The sequence below is a fragment of the Bactrocera dorsalis genome, chromosome 1 (assembly GCF_023373825.1).
Source record: "Bactrocera dorsalis isolate Fly_Bdor chromosome 1, ASM2337382v1, whole genome shotgun sequence".
Lineage (NCBI taxonomy): Eukaryota > Metazoa > Arthropoda > Insecta > Diptera > Tephritidae > Bactrocera > Bactrocera dorsalis.
Genome location: NC_064303.1, coordinates 87,381,615 through 87,398,311, shown reverse-complemented (window position 1 = coordinate 87,398,311; position 16,697 = coordinate 87,381,615). Strand labels below are relative to the sequence as shown.

Below are 16,697 nucleotides of genomic sequence, written 5' to 3'. Positions count from 1 at the left end.
GGTCCGTACTGATTTTTAGTCCAAAAATTCTCATATTATATAAAGCTTCTTTTCCAAATAACGCCTTAAGGTCTCGTATCGCTGAATTGTTGCTAATTTGTTGCATCTCTTACATATTTGCAAATAATTTTAATTTAGGCATTGCCAACGCAAAATTTTTGAACTTGTTTACAAATATTGAACAGCTGTTTTTCGTTAGTGAACACAACATCTTCACCATAGCGCATTTTACAGTTGAAACTGCGTGAAGAATTAGTTGGTGGCTACTTCAAATTTGAATTCGCCAGCTGATAACATATCTTAATAGTTGTAGTCAACAAAGCACGGGAATTTTCGAAAAAAATGTGTTTTGAACACAGCTAATATACTCAATGATTGAGATTGTATTCCTTACGGTTGAAATAATAATTTTATTTTGATATTATTTTTTTAAATTTTTTATTTTTAATATTTTATTTTTGGTTTTTATTTTTTTCCTATTATTTTTTTAATTAATTTTTTTTAAATTTTTTTTTTTAATTTTTTTTTTTTAGTTCTGTTTCTTATTTTTTTTCTTTATTTTTGTTTTTAAATTTTTCTTTTTTAATTTCAAAGTTTTTTTCACTTGTTTTATACCCTGAACCAGGTTTATTAAGTTTGCCTCGATGTTTAGCACGATATGTATGCAAATGATGAACGGGCGAGCTGTGTCGCTTTAACCATGTTCGTTTATACATATGTCCGTCCGTATATAATCCAACTAGTTGTTCAGTATTTGTGATATTGATCTTTTATTTTGTACATGTCTTTTTCACACGAAGAAGCTACTCATTTATCGGAACCGCCGATATCGGTCCATTATGTCATCAAGTTCTTCTATGGAAAACTTTTTTATATGTCAAGATATCTTCACGAAATTTTACGTGGGATATTTTCCAACGCAATGGTGTAAAGTCTGTAGAAATTGTTCAGATCGGACCACTATACCATCTAGTTGTCATATAAACTGACCGATCAAACGAAAGCTATTGTGAGGAATATTTTTTTATATGACCAGGCATTGTCACGAAATGTTGCATACGTTATTCTCAGACATCAATATAATCACGAAACATTTTGTTCAGATAGAACTACTATAGCACATACATATGTAGCTGTCATATAAACCAATCCACCGAAATCATGTCCTTCTATGGAAAATTTTTTTATTTGACAAAGTGTGGTCATGTCGTTTGGCATAGATTTTTATCCAACTTCCGAAGAAATTCTTTGAACCGGCTAAATATAGGACATAGTCGCCATATTAACTAACCGATCAAAATCCAGATAATGTTTTTATACACTTTTATGCCATAATAAATGCACCACGGTAGGTTATTAACAATTTTTCGTGGATAAAATAGCTCCCTTCAACTCATAACACGCAATCTATTTCGCTGAGTGACTTGTAAACATGAAATTTCAGTCGAATTTATTGATAATCACTAACAAGAAAAAATACTAAAATAAAATGGGAAGTATTGGAATTGGAGATGTTGTATCTCTCCCATTTTCTCGTCATAGAATTTACATAAAGCTTGGGTTGTAAAAAGTACTTAAAATTAATATAACCAAAACCAGAAAATTTAACTGTCGCTACAAATCGTATTCCCGCCAATACTATTCATTTTATTTGTACTCATAAATTAAAATCTACATTATTTTATTTCTTCTTTTATGCCATTTTATTGTCTTACATAAAAGAGCAGACGTTTCAAAACCAATAAATAGCGTTTTTTATCCATTTTTTATCGATTTTTTTATCTAAGTTTTAGCTTAAAAGATTTGCATTTTGCGGTTTTTGATAGATATAATTAAAAATTCATACATAATTTTTGGTCTGCGCGCTTTTTGCTTTTATTTTTTTATTGTTTTTTTGTTTTGTTTTTGTTTTTTGTTTTGTTTTCCTTTTTTTGTATTTTGGTTTTTGTTTTATTTGTCTTTTTCTTGTGTTTGCTGGCTTAAAGCACTCTGCACACTCACGTGATTAAAGTTGTTCAAGTATCAAGCAGCAAAAACGCCATAGATATGCATATGTATGTATGTATATAAATATGTGTGCATAATTACGAATTATCACAAAAGATACTGTTAGCACCTTTCAAGATTGCATTAAATTCAACCACGTGCTGCAGATAATATTAATGTTAATGTTGTTAAAATTCCTATCTTTCTATCTTCAATTGTTTTCAGTTTTTAAAGCTTGAAAGTTCTTAAATTCCTAATTTATATAGATTTAAAATAATACTCTCGCACCTGTGCAGTAGTTTAACTGCTCAACCCTAGCGAAACGGCAAAATACTTAATTAATTTTGTTGTATGGAATAGAGAGCGTAGCACCAATTGGTTATATGTATGCATTATTTCCATAATCGTAAAACTAATTGAAAGATAATACTCACCACTTCTCTCTACATTTTTTTTCAAATTAGTTTATTTTTTAACAAGTTTCTAATTTGAGTGTTTTTAAATAACTTAATCAGCAGTAATAATTAGTTCTCAATTATCACTTAAACAGCAGATATGCGCTTAAGTGAGTTGCTTAAAAACTCTCAATTAAGTGCTCTATATACATACTAACCAATCTCAAAAAATTTTAATATATAATAGAGACTAGAAAAAATGGTATAATACCTTTACAAGAGCATTTTTATAGCACTAAAGGTGATGAGAAGATCTTTAACTTGATTTTATCGACCAGTTTATATGATAGCTATGGGCTGTAGTGGTCCGATCTGAACTATTTCTTCAGAGATTGTAGCGATACTTTCGACAATAATCAGCGCCAAATTAGATGAAGATATCTCGTCAAGTAAACAAATTTTCTAATAGAAGGACTTGAGTTGGATCATCCGATATTGGCGATTTTGACAAATGAGCCATTTTTTTAAAGAGAAACAGGCTTGTGTCAAATTTCAGTTCCATAACTCAAAAACTGAGAGACCAGTTCGTGTATATACAGACTGTTAGACGACAATAGCCAAATTGACTCAGCTAGTCACGCTGATGATTTATACGTATATAATATTATATGATAAAGGCTGATTCATTTCGAGGCTCCCTACTTTTTTAAAGAACAAACACAGAAATTTCAAATAAGGGGGAATATTTATTATCATTCGAAAAAAACATTCTTTCTTTCAAATATTGGCCGTTGCTACGTCTTAGATGACTCGTTCAAGCTATTTCACTCGTGATGTTTTGCTCCTAGGCCTGAATCGAAGCGGTATTGTCCGGGGGTATTTACATATCCCCACAGGAAAAGTCTTAACGATTTAATATCACATGATCTTGCTGGCCAATCGACCGGCCCAAAACGTGAAATTATCTGCTCACAAAAGTGTTTTCTCAATAAAGCCATTGATTGATGTGATATGTATGTAGGAAGTGGCGTCGTCTTGTTGAAACCAAATGTCACTGAGGTCACAAGCTTCAATTTCAAGCATAAAATAGTTGGTTATCATGTCGCGATAACGCTCGCCATTGACGATTGCGTTGGTACCGGCATCATTTTTGAAGAGTTATGGACCGATGATTCCACTGTCACACACCGTTGTTTTTTCTCGATGAAATGACAGTTCTTAAATCTCTTCAGATCCCAAATGCGGCGATTTTGCTTCTTTATGTATGTGCCCATTGAGCCAGAAATGAACCTCATCGCTGAACGAAATTTGGCTCATAAACTTCATATCTTCTTGGAACTTTTCAAGAGAGAATAGAGAAGCGATATAGTATGACAACTTGACACGACTCACGCGTGATCTGTCAGAAAAAAAGCTATTGAAAAAATACCTCTATTTGGATCACCCATACTTTATTAAATACATATGTACATAGTTCTATATTTATTTATATTTCTGTTGTGACTTGTGTGCCTGACTTTTGCTTTTTGCCTTTCGTGTTTGTTTTATTTTTATGTTTAATTCTATAATTCCTCGCTTGCTGTTGTAATTTGATCAGCTTAACTCGGTTAAGTGGAAACGATTTTTTACATGCAAATTTAAGTTACCTTAATGACATAATAAAATGATATTTAGCACGCTAATAACTGCGCTTGGGCAAGTTCTGTAGTAAAACAAACAAAAATTATGAAAAAAGTGCAAATTGAAAATACCGCCCGCTGACGATTAATAACCAAATGCAACAACAAAAATCACTTGAAATAGTGCATTATAGAAAGTTTGTAATCTGACAACGGTGAAATAATCACACATTGCAATTAAAGCAATAAAAATAAAACAAAAATCAGATTTAGCGGTTTCGTTATACATTCCAACATATAAATAAATACATGGAAACACACATACATATGTATATAGAGATTTTTAGAAAATAAGTGTAAATTCCTATATTGCATTACATTGTTAATTTTCGTTTGGCTGGTAGCGTGAGGGAGGGTACACATTACGTACGCTGCGGCTGCGTAGTGTAGTGCAACTTGCGGTTAATCGCCGCGAAAGTAAGCGATCTTGTGCATTCGCGCCTACAAAACATTGCATTGTAAGAAGCACTATTTTTAATTATACTGCCTCGAGCGGGCAGCGTGCTCGGTTACGACTCTACAAAGCAATGACTTTTAAATCACTCTATTCGCTTGTGAAGCTAGTGTCATGCGTTAACTGTCAGCCAGCATGTCTGACTAACTCGCCGGTTGGCTTAATGTATGGGTGTCATATTTCACAAATCAGTTAGCGATCTGGTGCTATTGCGAGCGACTAATTCGCAAGTTGAGCAGTAAGTAGTTAAAAAGTGAAAAAATTAGTTAAAAAGTAAATATTTTGTATTATACAATTTTGCTTGGCTCATAGAACACGGGTTTTTCATATACTATATAGTCATTTGATGATCAACATTGTAGTCTCCATTTAGGCACCAACAGAATTTTCTGAGATCTGAACTTAAATGTGTGTCTATAAAGATTTTTCTTCGATTAAATTTGTGCTTACCGATACTGGAACCCTGAAATCCCAAAACGCACCAAAAATTACCTATACATCATAAGATTACTCTATGAGCTTGAGATCATAAAAAAATTTTGCGTTTCTTCTGGGTTCGGACTAATGTATGTGTTTGAGCTAATGCCTGACTAAGTGTCTATTTTAAAGAACGCAGACGTCATTCTGTGACAGATATATGCGTCATTTGAATGTCATGAATAGCAATTGACTCATTTCTACAGAAAAAAATGCATTCTTAACAATGAATTTTTATTATGTGGTCTCTGAAGTTAGGTACTTAGATTGTGTACGTTTCACTGTGGTCAGTATTGCATGATATAACTATATTTTATTAAAAAGTAGGTCCGCTTTTATAACTTTAAGACAGTTCAAAGGAATTTACGCATTTTAGTAAGTCTTTTCTGTCGCTAACGATATTTCTTACGAAATTTTGAGATGACGAGTCGCAATAGTTCAAACTTGGGATGACTGTTGTTAAGTTAGACTTGAAACTTCCTCACTCGTAAAATTTTCAAGGAATTTTGATTTTAAGGTTCTTTAATTTTTTTCATTAATTTCGTCTGCAGTCTTCATGAATCCTTTGACTATTGCGCCGATTTTTTTTTTTTTTATCAAATCTATCCGCTTTTGATTTTTGGTCTATTAATTGGCTTTACCGATATGCAGTACGACGAAGTAACAAAATATATAGCTGTCAAACCTCTTAAAAATGCGCCAGTAATTTCCACGTAGTCACATATACGTAAGATAACCGGTAAATTAACCGGTAATTAGCCTAAATCTCGTTTGTTAAAGTTTCTATGAGTCCCAGCTGCGCCAATAACTTACACGCAGTCACACATCGGTAAAATAACCGGTTATTTACCCGAAAGCGCTACCAGAGATTTCTGTTAAAGTTTCTATGAGACCCAGCAGTCAAATGGCATGTAAATTGTGAACAGTTTTTCTGTGTTGTCTCTTTTAAGACATAAATTTATTACGGCACCGCTTGCATTTTGTTGCTTCATTCCTGGTCACAGCTGTCACAGCCTAAACTAAATAAAAAGTTGCAATAAAAGTTCTCGTAATCTTTATCTCTATCATTCTTGGCATCAGAACACAAACCGAAGATCCCGCTATAGACCCCTTTCAATATATTATATACAGTGAGGAACCTTTTGCAATCTATTCATCGGAGTTCTGGTAGGTTTCATAACAGAAACGGGTAGTTATAAAATGTGGAGTGATAAAATTGAGTTGGTCCCAATGCATCTTGTATTTAATTGTTTTTTGAATGTCGTTGTCATAGGCTTAGGTTGAGCTAGGCTATGTTCCGGTAATCCCACTACTGTTTTCTGATCTAAAATCGTCTGTAAATTCTCTTTCGCTTCCCGTGGATTACACCCAAAATATTTTTTTTTGCTTTATCAGTCTAATTCATTGGTTTATTTATAGGTCCATTTCCCTTGATTTCATGAAAGTATTAAAAAGTATTAAAGATTACTAGTTTTTATAAGCCATTTGCAGGCAATAACCGCTAACTAACTAGCACAGCATTTAAAATTAGTACAGTAATCTGCGTTTATTGCTCAAATCAATCATTTTGCAAAACACTTGAAAATCAAGCGAAATCGTTTTGCCTTCATAAATAGTTAACAAACATATTAACACAAATGTACAAATTAACACAACGGTAAAATCACATGCCACTTTATGAGTTTTTGCTCAAATATACATACATACATATGTATAACTGTTAAATCTTATCACAATAGTGTTGTTTATCAATGCATACACTATGTACAAAGCAGTCGACGAAATGCCCCAATTGAGTTTTGTTTATATCATAAATCAAGTGATAACGCCGGCGTGTGATAGTGACGCTCAGCTGACAAACGTACAGGTATATATGAAGTTGTCAATCGATCAAAAATCATTTAACTAATTAGTCATAAATAATAAAATAAGCCAGTGAGCAATATAAATACTTACGTTTACGTTGTTTTAGTAGAACAAAGATTGCTTTGCGGACGTCAGTTCTTTAATTACAAGAAAAAACGAAGCTATAATACCATTTACGAAGGAAAAAGTTTCCTTATGAGAACTTTAGAATATTCGGAGGTTATGGGGATTGCCGTCGAAAATAATCCATTACAAAATTTCGTGAAGATACCTGAACAAATAGAAAGTTATCCATACAGAAAATTGAGTTGGATCGCACAGTTTATAAGGCAGCTATAAGGCTATAGTCGTCTAATATCGCCGATTCTGACAAATGAGCAGGTTCTTGGATGAACAATGAATAATGATGAGGAATGCACTGCGACCTTTGGTCTATTGTGCCCTCTCCTTACTCACATTGACTCGCCTAGACCCAGCCCATTAATATAGTTCAGTAGACTTCCAGGCGGTAGCGAGGCAATGCGATCCCTATCCGGAAACAATACTCCAAGGGCCTTAGATCTGTGTCCACAGATTGCTGTGCAGTCAAACAACAGATGCTCCGGGGTTTCAGGCTCCATATCGCAGAAACGGCAGCTGGCGCAAGCTGATAGGCCAATGCTATGCAGATGCCTGTTTAGCTCGCAGTGATCAGTGTACCATGCGGCTAGCAGCCTGAGTTTGTTCCTAGGGAGGTTTATTACCATTTTGAACCTTTTCAGGTTGTAACCTCCCATTAACAGCTGGTCTCATACCATGAGCCAGTAGCCAATACTCCTCCCTGCCTACTCTCTCCTCTTTACGGAGCAGCTCCTTTATGGTGTGGGGACCCACCCCCGTAAAGGGTTCGTGTCCTACCATCCTGGTGGAGGCCGCGGAACGGGCGAGCTCGTCCGCTAGTTCCTTGCCGGCTATACCTTTGTGTCCAGACACCCAGATCAGGTGTACCCGGTTTCTTTCCGCAAGGCTATTCAACCTATCCCTACACTCCTGCACTAGAAGCGATTTGATCGCCTTTAGCGCCGCTTGACTATCGCTGAGAATGGCTATTCGCTCATTGCGATAGTTGCGATTGAGGTTTATTTCTATACACCGGCTTATAGCATAAACTTCTGCCTGGAAACTGCTCGGGAACTCACTCATGGGTATGGAGAGCCTAGTGCGTAGGCCCACGATCCCTGTGCCGATTCCCTCCGACATTTTCGAGCCATCGGTGTACCACCTCATAGTACTTTCTCTCAACAGCATCTCGAGGTTGGAGTCGTTCCAATCGTCTTTGTTGCCGAGGGTAACCTTAAACTTTTTTCTGAGGTTAACCTTTTTGATAGCACTATCCCTCCGGAGGAGGGCCAATGGTAAGTTGCCACTTATCCTTTCCATCCTCTGGGATGAGACTACCTTGCCTTTTTCCCACCGCTTTGCCGTTATCTGCAGAAGGGTGTGTTTGGCTACCTGACCGATGACCAAGTGAAGCGGTGTAAGTTCAAGAAGGTTCATCTTCTATAAGAGTGTACAACTGCTGGCATATGCCAGTCGCATTCGCGACTTGGCTCCCACGTCACTGTGGAAAGTCAAAACTTCGAAGTTGTAGAAGTATTCGAGAGAAGGATTCTTCGAAAGATTTATGGTTCTTTGAAATGGCGAACACAGCAGTCGATAGAACGAGAAGCTGTATGAGTTGTACGACGACATTGACATACATAGTTCAGCGAATTAAGAAACCGCGGCTACGCTGGCTAGGTCATGTCGTCCGAATGGACGAAAACACTGCAGCTCTGAAAGTATTCGACGCAGTATTTATCGGGAAAGCAGTGAAAGAGGAAGGACCCTTGAAAGCTCCACTTAGTGTTATGCAGCGTAAAGGAAGGACTAGCGCGCTGTTGTTAGCTCGGCTGTAACCGCGTAAGCATTGTATGCGTCAATAAAGAAGAAGAAGAAATACATTGATACATACATATATAACATTTTTAAAGTTTTCTTTAAAATTATTTTTATCGCTATTGACACGAAAAAAAACTTCAGCTCAACTTAGTAAATACGCGAGTACTGTAGAGCCTAAATATACATACATATATACTCATATGTATGCCTTGACACTTCACAGTTTTTTATCGTAAGTACCACATGTATGTCAATAAAAAAAATTGTATCAGCGCTCGAATGATAACTCCATCAGCAATCAATCTAGCCGATGCATATGACAATGCCCCAGGTCCGATAATTGTTTGTCAGCACACATGTGGACATGTGCTTGTATTAATTTATGTACATAGAGTCGTACATATGTTTGTACATTAGAGCGGGCCAATTTTTTGCGATAAAATCGCGTATTCCGGCAATATGCTATTGATCATTCTGAACAACTTTGCCTAAGAGACTAAGATGGGTCAAAAACCATTCCATTTTTGGGTTGAAGTCTGAATATGAAGTATGTGTTATAGTTGTCCGGTCTAGACAATTCCGACAAATTATCAATAGAATATCGAAACATTCCTACATACTAAATTTCATTCCGATATCTCAAAACCTGACGAAAACATTTTTATGAGCTCTAATGTAAAGTTGTTTATAATGAACCGTAGAGCATTTCGTGCATACGTGATTTTTTTTGCTTCCCTGTAGGTCGACCCACTCTAATGTACATACTAGGTACAGTTTTCGTTCGATTATAAAGCGTTTACTCAGCTATTTAAGATAAAATATTTAACTTTTATGGAATTTGGGTTGGGCACAAATCAATCGTGTTATAAATTTTCTAATAAATTTATCTTTATAATATTTGCACTTGCTCCATTAATTTGGATATGTCGTGACGCCGTCTGTATGTATATATGTAGTCTGTATGTATGTATATATGTCTATACTTAAGTAAATATATTAGCAATCCATGCAGCGCCGGATAGAAACCATCATAAATTGTTTGGGGAATTTTAATATCTAACATAGGGAACTCACCGCCTTCATACCACCACATGAATTTTGACCTTACATTAGAAAACTATAAAATTCACACAGCGAATAAAATTTTCCATTGAGTTTTACTGAGCTTGTTAATAATTCGATCAAATTTGTTTTTAGCCTCTGAAATCTAGTTTTGTGGTATACGAATTTTTCAGCAGGGACTTAAAAGTCTTGGAGAATTCGTTTTATACTATATATATTTTACATTTATATATTGTTTGATTCAACCGAAAGTGTTTATTTTAGGGTTATGAGTAACCAGTAGTTTAAAAAAAAATCGATATTCTTTGCATTATATTTTATAATATCATAAAAATATTCTCTAACAATTTTAAGTAATTCCGAAAAATTCTTTTCGTGTTACTCGATAGTAAGCAAAGGATTTTCGGGCGCTGTTGAATGTACGAGAGCAGTAAGCTAGCAGCAGTTTTAAGCTACCGGTCAAGCGGGCGCAAAACTTTAAATGTGTTATTCTCAAAATTTACTTTTTTGAACTGCTGACCATAGTAACTCGAGAACCGCTCGATAGAATTCAATGAAATTTCTACACATTTTTAAAAACATGAAAAACTAGTGTCTAATCGAATGATTCTTTAATTTCGATTATTTTAAACAGTTAAAAGTTTGAGTTTTCCGAAAATCTGATCATAGTAGCTTGAGAACCGCTCGTTAGATTATAATGAAACTTCACCATCTTGTTAAAAACATTAAAAACTAGTGTCTGCTCCAAGCTAAAAAATCCTTGGAGCAGACACTAGTTCAGACTTCAGACTTATTTAAATAATGAAAATTTGGGTTTTTTCGATAATTTAAAAGAACAAACGAACAAAATCTGTTTCGAGTAGTCACTAGATTATACACCATTTTTTTGTCCAATTGATTGCTTTTAAATTTATATACATATATATATTTTTAAATTTCTGTCAAGTCTAGTCGAAACCTTACCTCATAATGGTATGTTTTTTACTTTAAATAATTTAATGACAAAAAATTGTTTCAACTTTTCACTTTTTCTTGTCTCTGCCTAGACCTAACTCCTCATAACGATTTGGAGTTTTATTCTTTTGATTTTTTTTTTATTTCAAATAAAATAACTCGTCACACTTCGTACAAGTCTAGTATTTTTCGGACTTACGGTCAGAAATATTTTTATGTTTCCTTACTGGGTTCTTACAAACCAAAGTATAAGTATGTAGAATGCGAATGTGGCCTGTGTAAATACGAAAAATCTTACAACTAAATGCCAATGACTCACCTATTCTTCCTTTCTAACTGGCTCACTACTTTCTATATTTCACAGTTAATTAAACAAACTTGCGCATCGAATTAATTTTTTTTGCAAGTGCAAATAGTTTAATTGTCTAATACATTAATATATACATACATATATACGTTCCTAAATATATTTGTGTGTATGTTTTGTACTTTTATCAACGCCATACACACCCCCAAGCCTTGTTTGTACACCGTTAATACTCGTATGAACTTATGTATGTACTCCTGTATGCTCTGCGAGAGCCACTGTGCATGTGATAAGAGTCACGTCCACAAAAAAAATCGATTGCTTAAACGTCAAGACTTTGACGCAGTTTTCGAATTTCATGCTTCTATGATTTCATTATTTGCGAATTTTTCTGGATTTGCATATGACGAACAACATGTCTAACAATTGTCGGTAAATGACAAATGTTTTTTATTTTATTTTTATTATCTTCTTCTATTTAATATATATTTTTATTATACCTATCAACCATATGTGGATATGGCTCGCAGTTGAGATTTAAACATGGAATCTGGTCATGAATGAGACACATTTTTTCTACACAATTTTAACACTCCCTCGGTGTTGTAAGTTCAGTGAATCCAAGAAGTGAGACAATTCTCGCATGAATTTATCAATTAATATTACAAAAAAAAAAAATATTTTGAGTAATGATAAGTAATAGCACTTTATGAGTAATTTTCAGTGTTTTTAGTGCCGATTTTTCAACCTTTTGACGTTCACCGGTAATATTCTAATCACCATCTGACCAACGCAACATTTCTAATCTCATCAGCTTAAGTGTTTTGCCACCATCGCGCTTTTGGAATGTGTCAAAACAGTGCTCATGAAATCTATTTTTGTAGACACGCCCTACTCGAAACCAATGCGCGCACACATTCCAATGGCAAGCGTTCTCTCGAAGATAGTTTAAGTAATGCAAAATAAAGAGTTTGCTAGAAACTTGTCCGATTCACACAAATTTTACATAAACAAATAAATTTCTTATTGTGAAATTTCAACTAAACTCTCGTAAGACCTACCTCAATATATTTTTTAGAAATATTTCATTTACTTATACTTTATACTATACTTCTGTCTTGTAATACCTACAACAATTACTATATTCTTTATTTATCTGCTATCTTGTAGGCAAAGAACCGGCCTTGCGTTCGTTCACTGAAATCCAACAGCTGCTCCAGCAGGGCAAGAAGCGTGACGTGAAGAGTATTCTACGTGAGAATTCATGGCCTATTAATTCGCCCATTCGTGCACAATTGTGGCCAGCACTATGCGCTCAACATCAGACGAAGCAGAATATGTTGGATGGTTTCTATTGGGACATGGTGCATCAGGTAAGAAAAAGTTCAGTTTGTGTAAACTCATATACATACATAAATATGTATACAGCAGCCGACGAAACTATGAAGACTTTTGGTCCTTTGCGATACCAGTTGAAGTTCCTTAGTCACCTGCACAGGAGAGTAAAGAAGCTCTTTTTCCTTTTCCGTGTTAATTCTAAGAGCGCTTTCTTGGTCCGAGTCTTCATGGACTATGGCACCAATGCGCAGTAAAGCTGGCCGCTGACGACACAGTTCCGAAGATAGCTCTGCCCACCGGTGGTAGCAGTCTTGTCTCCCACCGACATTTGTTTCGTACCTTTATAGTACTCCATGCGGAGAATCCGAAAGAATGGTTATTTCAGTTACAAGATCAGTAATTTGGGGCGCTAATAGCAAATCTGAATTTAATCGTACGAAAAGCAGAGAAAATGTTTTTTGAAAGTGTCATGAAGGAGCTGCTTTAGCTACAGTGGTCAATAAATGTGGTAATGGTCGAAGGCGAAATGTCCGGAGAGTCCTACATACAAAAGCTGAGTATAAATTTAGAGAAACGAAAAAAAGGGCTTACAAGATAAATGTATATACAAGCAGGACAATTACATCAAAGTCGGATTGCGAAAGAATATTTTGTTAAAAAGTCGATAGAACTTCTTCTAGGGCCTATTCAAAGATTCGACTTCAAGCCTACTGAATATTTATGCCAATATTTTTAATAGATTGAGGGAGTCCTGGAAAAGTATACACAGAATTTGATACACAGCATGTCCCGACATCTTTCGGCTGTAATTATGTAAGATGGCAGCTCTAGATATTGACGTTCTGAACTCTGAAGTATGAACTCTACAGACTGATCTGTCAAAAAAAGGCTATTGAAAAAAAGACCTATACTTGGATTACCCGTTAAAAGATATGAGGGTTTATAAAATAATTAATTTCTACCATATTTCGAGAAACCGAGATACGAAATTTTTGAAGTCCGAAAATTATTATTATGTTTATTGTTCGAAACCATATTTGAGGTTATCTTCATTCTTAATTTCAGGTCTTTGGCACAACGGAGCTCTCTGAAAAACCCATAATGTTACCCGCCTTCGTCGATCCCGCTCACTGTCTAACCTACCATCTTACACGCACTGGGCGTTCGGTAGCCGATCGCATCGTGAATGTATTGGGCTATGATTGTCCCGATATCACATACAGTCCAGTATTGTATCCGATTACATCGATTCTGTTGCATTTCATGTCGGGTGAGTACGAACAGCACAATTCAAAAAAAAAAAATCTATTAAGTTATCACTAACTATACATCTGTCAAAAATAAATTATATAAAAATTGATAAATTTATGTAATTCCATTGGACTTAATGGTGTGCTCTGAGAGGAACTACATTATACGCAACACCTTTGATTATTCTATTCAGTTTATTGCCATATGTTGTTTTCGTTATTTCGCTGTTTTCTGTTTGCTCATCTTCGTAAGTTTTCAAAGCACGTTTTTCGGTTTTTTCCCAGCATATGTCGCTTGTTTTCCTTAATATCTGTAACATTAAAATTAGTATAGCAAATATTTATTTGTTTAAAAATATACCACTTTATTTAGTTTGTATTATTGCACTTGTTTTCCAAAGCCCTAAGATTTATATTGTTTAGTTAGTGATATTTACCGTTTCAGCACCGGTATTTACCTTTCTATTTAACCTGTTTTCTACTTCAATGTGCTGTTTACACTTGAAAAAATCGTGAAAAATTTGTAGGATAAAACTATGATTAAAGGGGCTACTGTAAATGTCGTTTTAGTGCGAATTGCCCCGATGTATACGGTATAAAGACAGTCGGAAGTTTGTAATTCTTATATAAGATATATAGGAGCCAAGCAATGTATATACCCGATTTACAATATATCATTACCAGCAATAGATGATCCCTTAATTTCATTGAAATACCTAACCGATTGACCAATATAAAGTGTCGATGTTCCCTACTTTTTTAAAGCAAAAACACAGAAAATTCAAAATTAATGAGGAATGTTTATTATCATTCGAAAGATATCCTTTAGCGTTTATCTTTCAAAGATTATCTCTTTCAAATATTGGCCGCGGCTAGCTCTCTGATGGTCCATCTGTTGAGTTCAATTTTCGACGACTTGTTCGAGCATTTTGACTGGTAACTGACGAATGACACGCGTGATTCGAGGCGGGATTGCCCACATAGACTTCAGAATTTACATACATATGTATCTCCACAGAAAAAAGTCTAACGTATAATCAACCTGCCCAAAACGTGAAATAATCTACTCGCAAGATCGTTTTCTCAATAAACATATTGATTGATGCGATGTGTGAGAAGTGGCTCCGTCTTGTTGCTTCAATTCCAAGCATTGAAAAAGGTATAAATTCAAACAGATTTTTTGAAATTTCTTATGGAAAACGTTAGTGCAATATTAAGCCAATTAAATCCGCTTGCTACCGAGCCCATTTGACGAAAACTGGTTTTATCACCATTTTCCACTGCAACGAACTAACTTTTTGGCCTCACTTCGATATCTATGATGAACATTTTTAAGTACGTATTTTGTTCTAAATCAACATTTGCCTTGCACTCAAGTTTACGAACCTTCGTACATACGTTCTTACATATGTCAGTAAGAAGATGCTCCGATTTTATTTGTAAACAATAAAATTTATAAGTGGCGTAAAGATAATATTATTTGCTGCTCATTAAAATTTGCCATTAGTTGTTTATATACCCAGAATAGGGTGTATTAAGTAGAGACCCTATAAAATGTGTACATACATTCATATATTAACGATCAGCGTGACGAGTTAATTTGATTTAGCCATCTCCGTCTGTCTTTATACCTCACATCGGTCTGAAATTTTGTACAGGTTCTTCTGCCCCCAAAAAGCTACTCATAGCTGTCATACAAACTTAACGATCAAAATCAAGTCCTTGTATGAAAAACTTTTCTAGTTGATGAGATATTTTCAGGAAATTTAGTATTCATTATTGCCCAAGGCAACGCTACAATTTCTGAAGAAATTTTTCAGATCGGACTACTATAGCATATAGTTGTCATACAAACTGAACGATCAAAATAGAGACCTTGTATGAAAAACTTTTTCATTTGTTGAGATATCTTCATGAAATTTGGCACGGATTATTATCTAAAACAAAGCAACAAACTCCGCAGAAATTGTTCAGATCGCACCACTATAGCATATAGCTGTCATACAAACTGAACGATCAAAATCAAGTTCTTATATGGAAAATTCTTTTAGTTAATGAGATATTTTCAGGAAATTTAGTATTCATTATTGCCCAAGGCAACGCTACAATTTCTGAAGAAATTTTTCAGATCGGACTACTATAGCATATAGCTGTCATACAAACTGGACGATCGAAATAGAGACCTTGTATGAAAAACTTTTTCATTTGTTGAGATATCTGCATGAAATTTGGCACGGATTATTATCCAAAACAAAGCAACAAACTCCGCAGAAATTGTTCAGATCGGACTACTATAGCATATAGCTGCCATGCAAACTGAACGATTAAAATAGAGACCTTGTATGAAAAACTTTTTCATTTGTTGAGATATCTGCATGAAATTTGGCACGGATTATTATCCAAAACAAAGCAACAAACTCCGCAGAAATTGTTCAGATCGGACTACTGTAGCATATAGCTGACATACAAACCATCCGATTAAAATCAAATCCTTGTATGAAACACGTTTCTTATTTGTGAAGGGTATAGTTTTTTTGTACTCAGCATTATTAATTACAATCTACAAAGGAGTCTAAATATATACAACCCTGCGTTTACAGGCCTATAATGATCGCTTGCGCTGCAAAGGCTTTTACAGATCCACAGTATGCCCGCGCTTCGTTGGCTTTAAACTGATAATATTAATTGGCTGTAATTAAAAAGTTTATGTTATTATTATTTTTATATTATTGTGGCTGCCATATGTGCATACAAATGTATGCATATGTATGAACTTGTTTACTAGAAATGCGATTGCTGAACCATAATCTCCGCGCTCTGTTGAAACAACGGTCTATCGCATATTATAATGAGAGCAACAACAACAACGGCAACATGAACAACAACAGCAGCCAATTGACCTCCACTATCAGCGCCCAAGCGTACGGCGTTTGAGAAATAGAATAATCGCATTTGTAGCGCCCCGCCCCCGTCCAGCGGCACAGGGCACTCGATCCGCCAGATTGTCGT

At 35.1% G+C, this 16,697-nt stretch overlaps 2 protein-coding genes across 10 annotated transcripts in view; one reads left to right on the top strand and one right to left on the bottom strand.

Moving 5' to 3' along the window:
• The window catches only part of LOC125775787 (uncharacterized), a 327,611-nt gene that overhangs the window by 255,623 nt on the left and 55,291 nt on the right, over positions 1-16,697 (bottom strand). The window lies entirely within an intron of this gene.
• Positions 1-16,697, top strand: part of LOC105229173 (GTPase-activating protein skywalker) — a 165,466-nt gene that overhangs the window by 114,402 nt on the left and 34,367 nt on the right. For all 9 annotated transcript variants that reach the window (XM_049446538.1, XM_049446537.1, XM_049446540.1 and 6 more), the window contains 2 exons: positions 12,271-12,473; positions 13,504-13,708. In XM_049446538.1, coding sequence (XP_049302495.1) covers positions 12,271-12,473; positions 13,504-13,708 — 408 coding nt within the window. The remainder of the gene's footprint in view (positions 1-12,270; positions 12,474-13,503; positions 13,709-16,697) is intronic.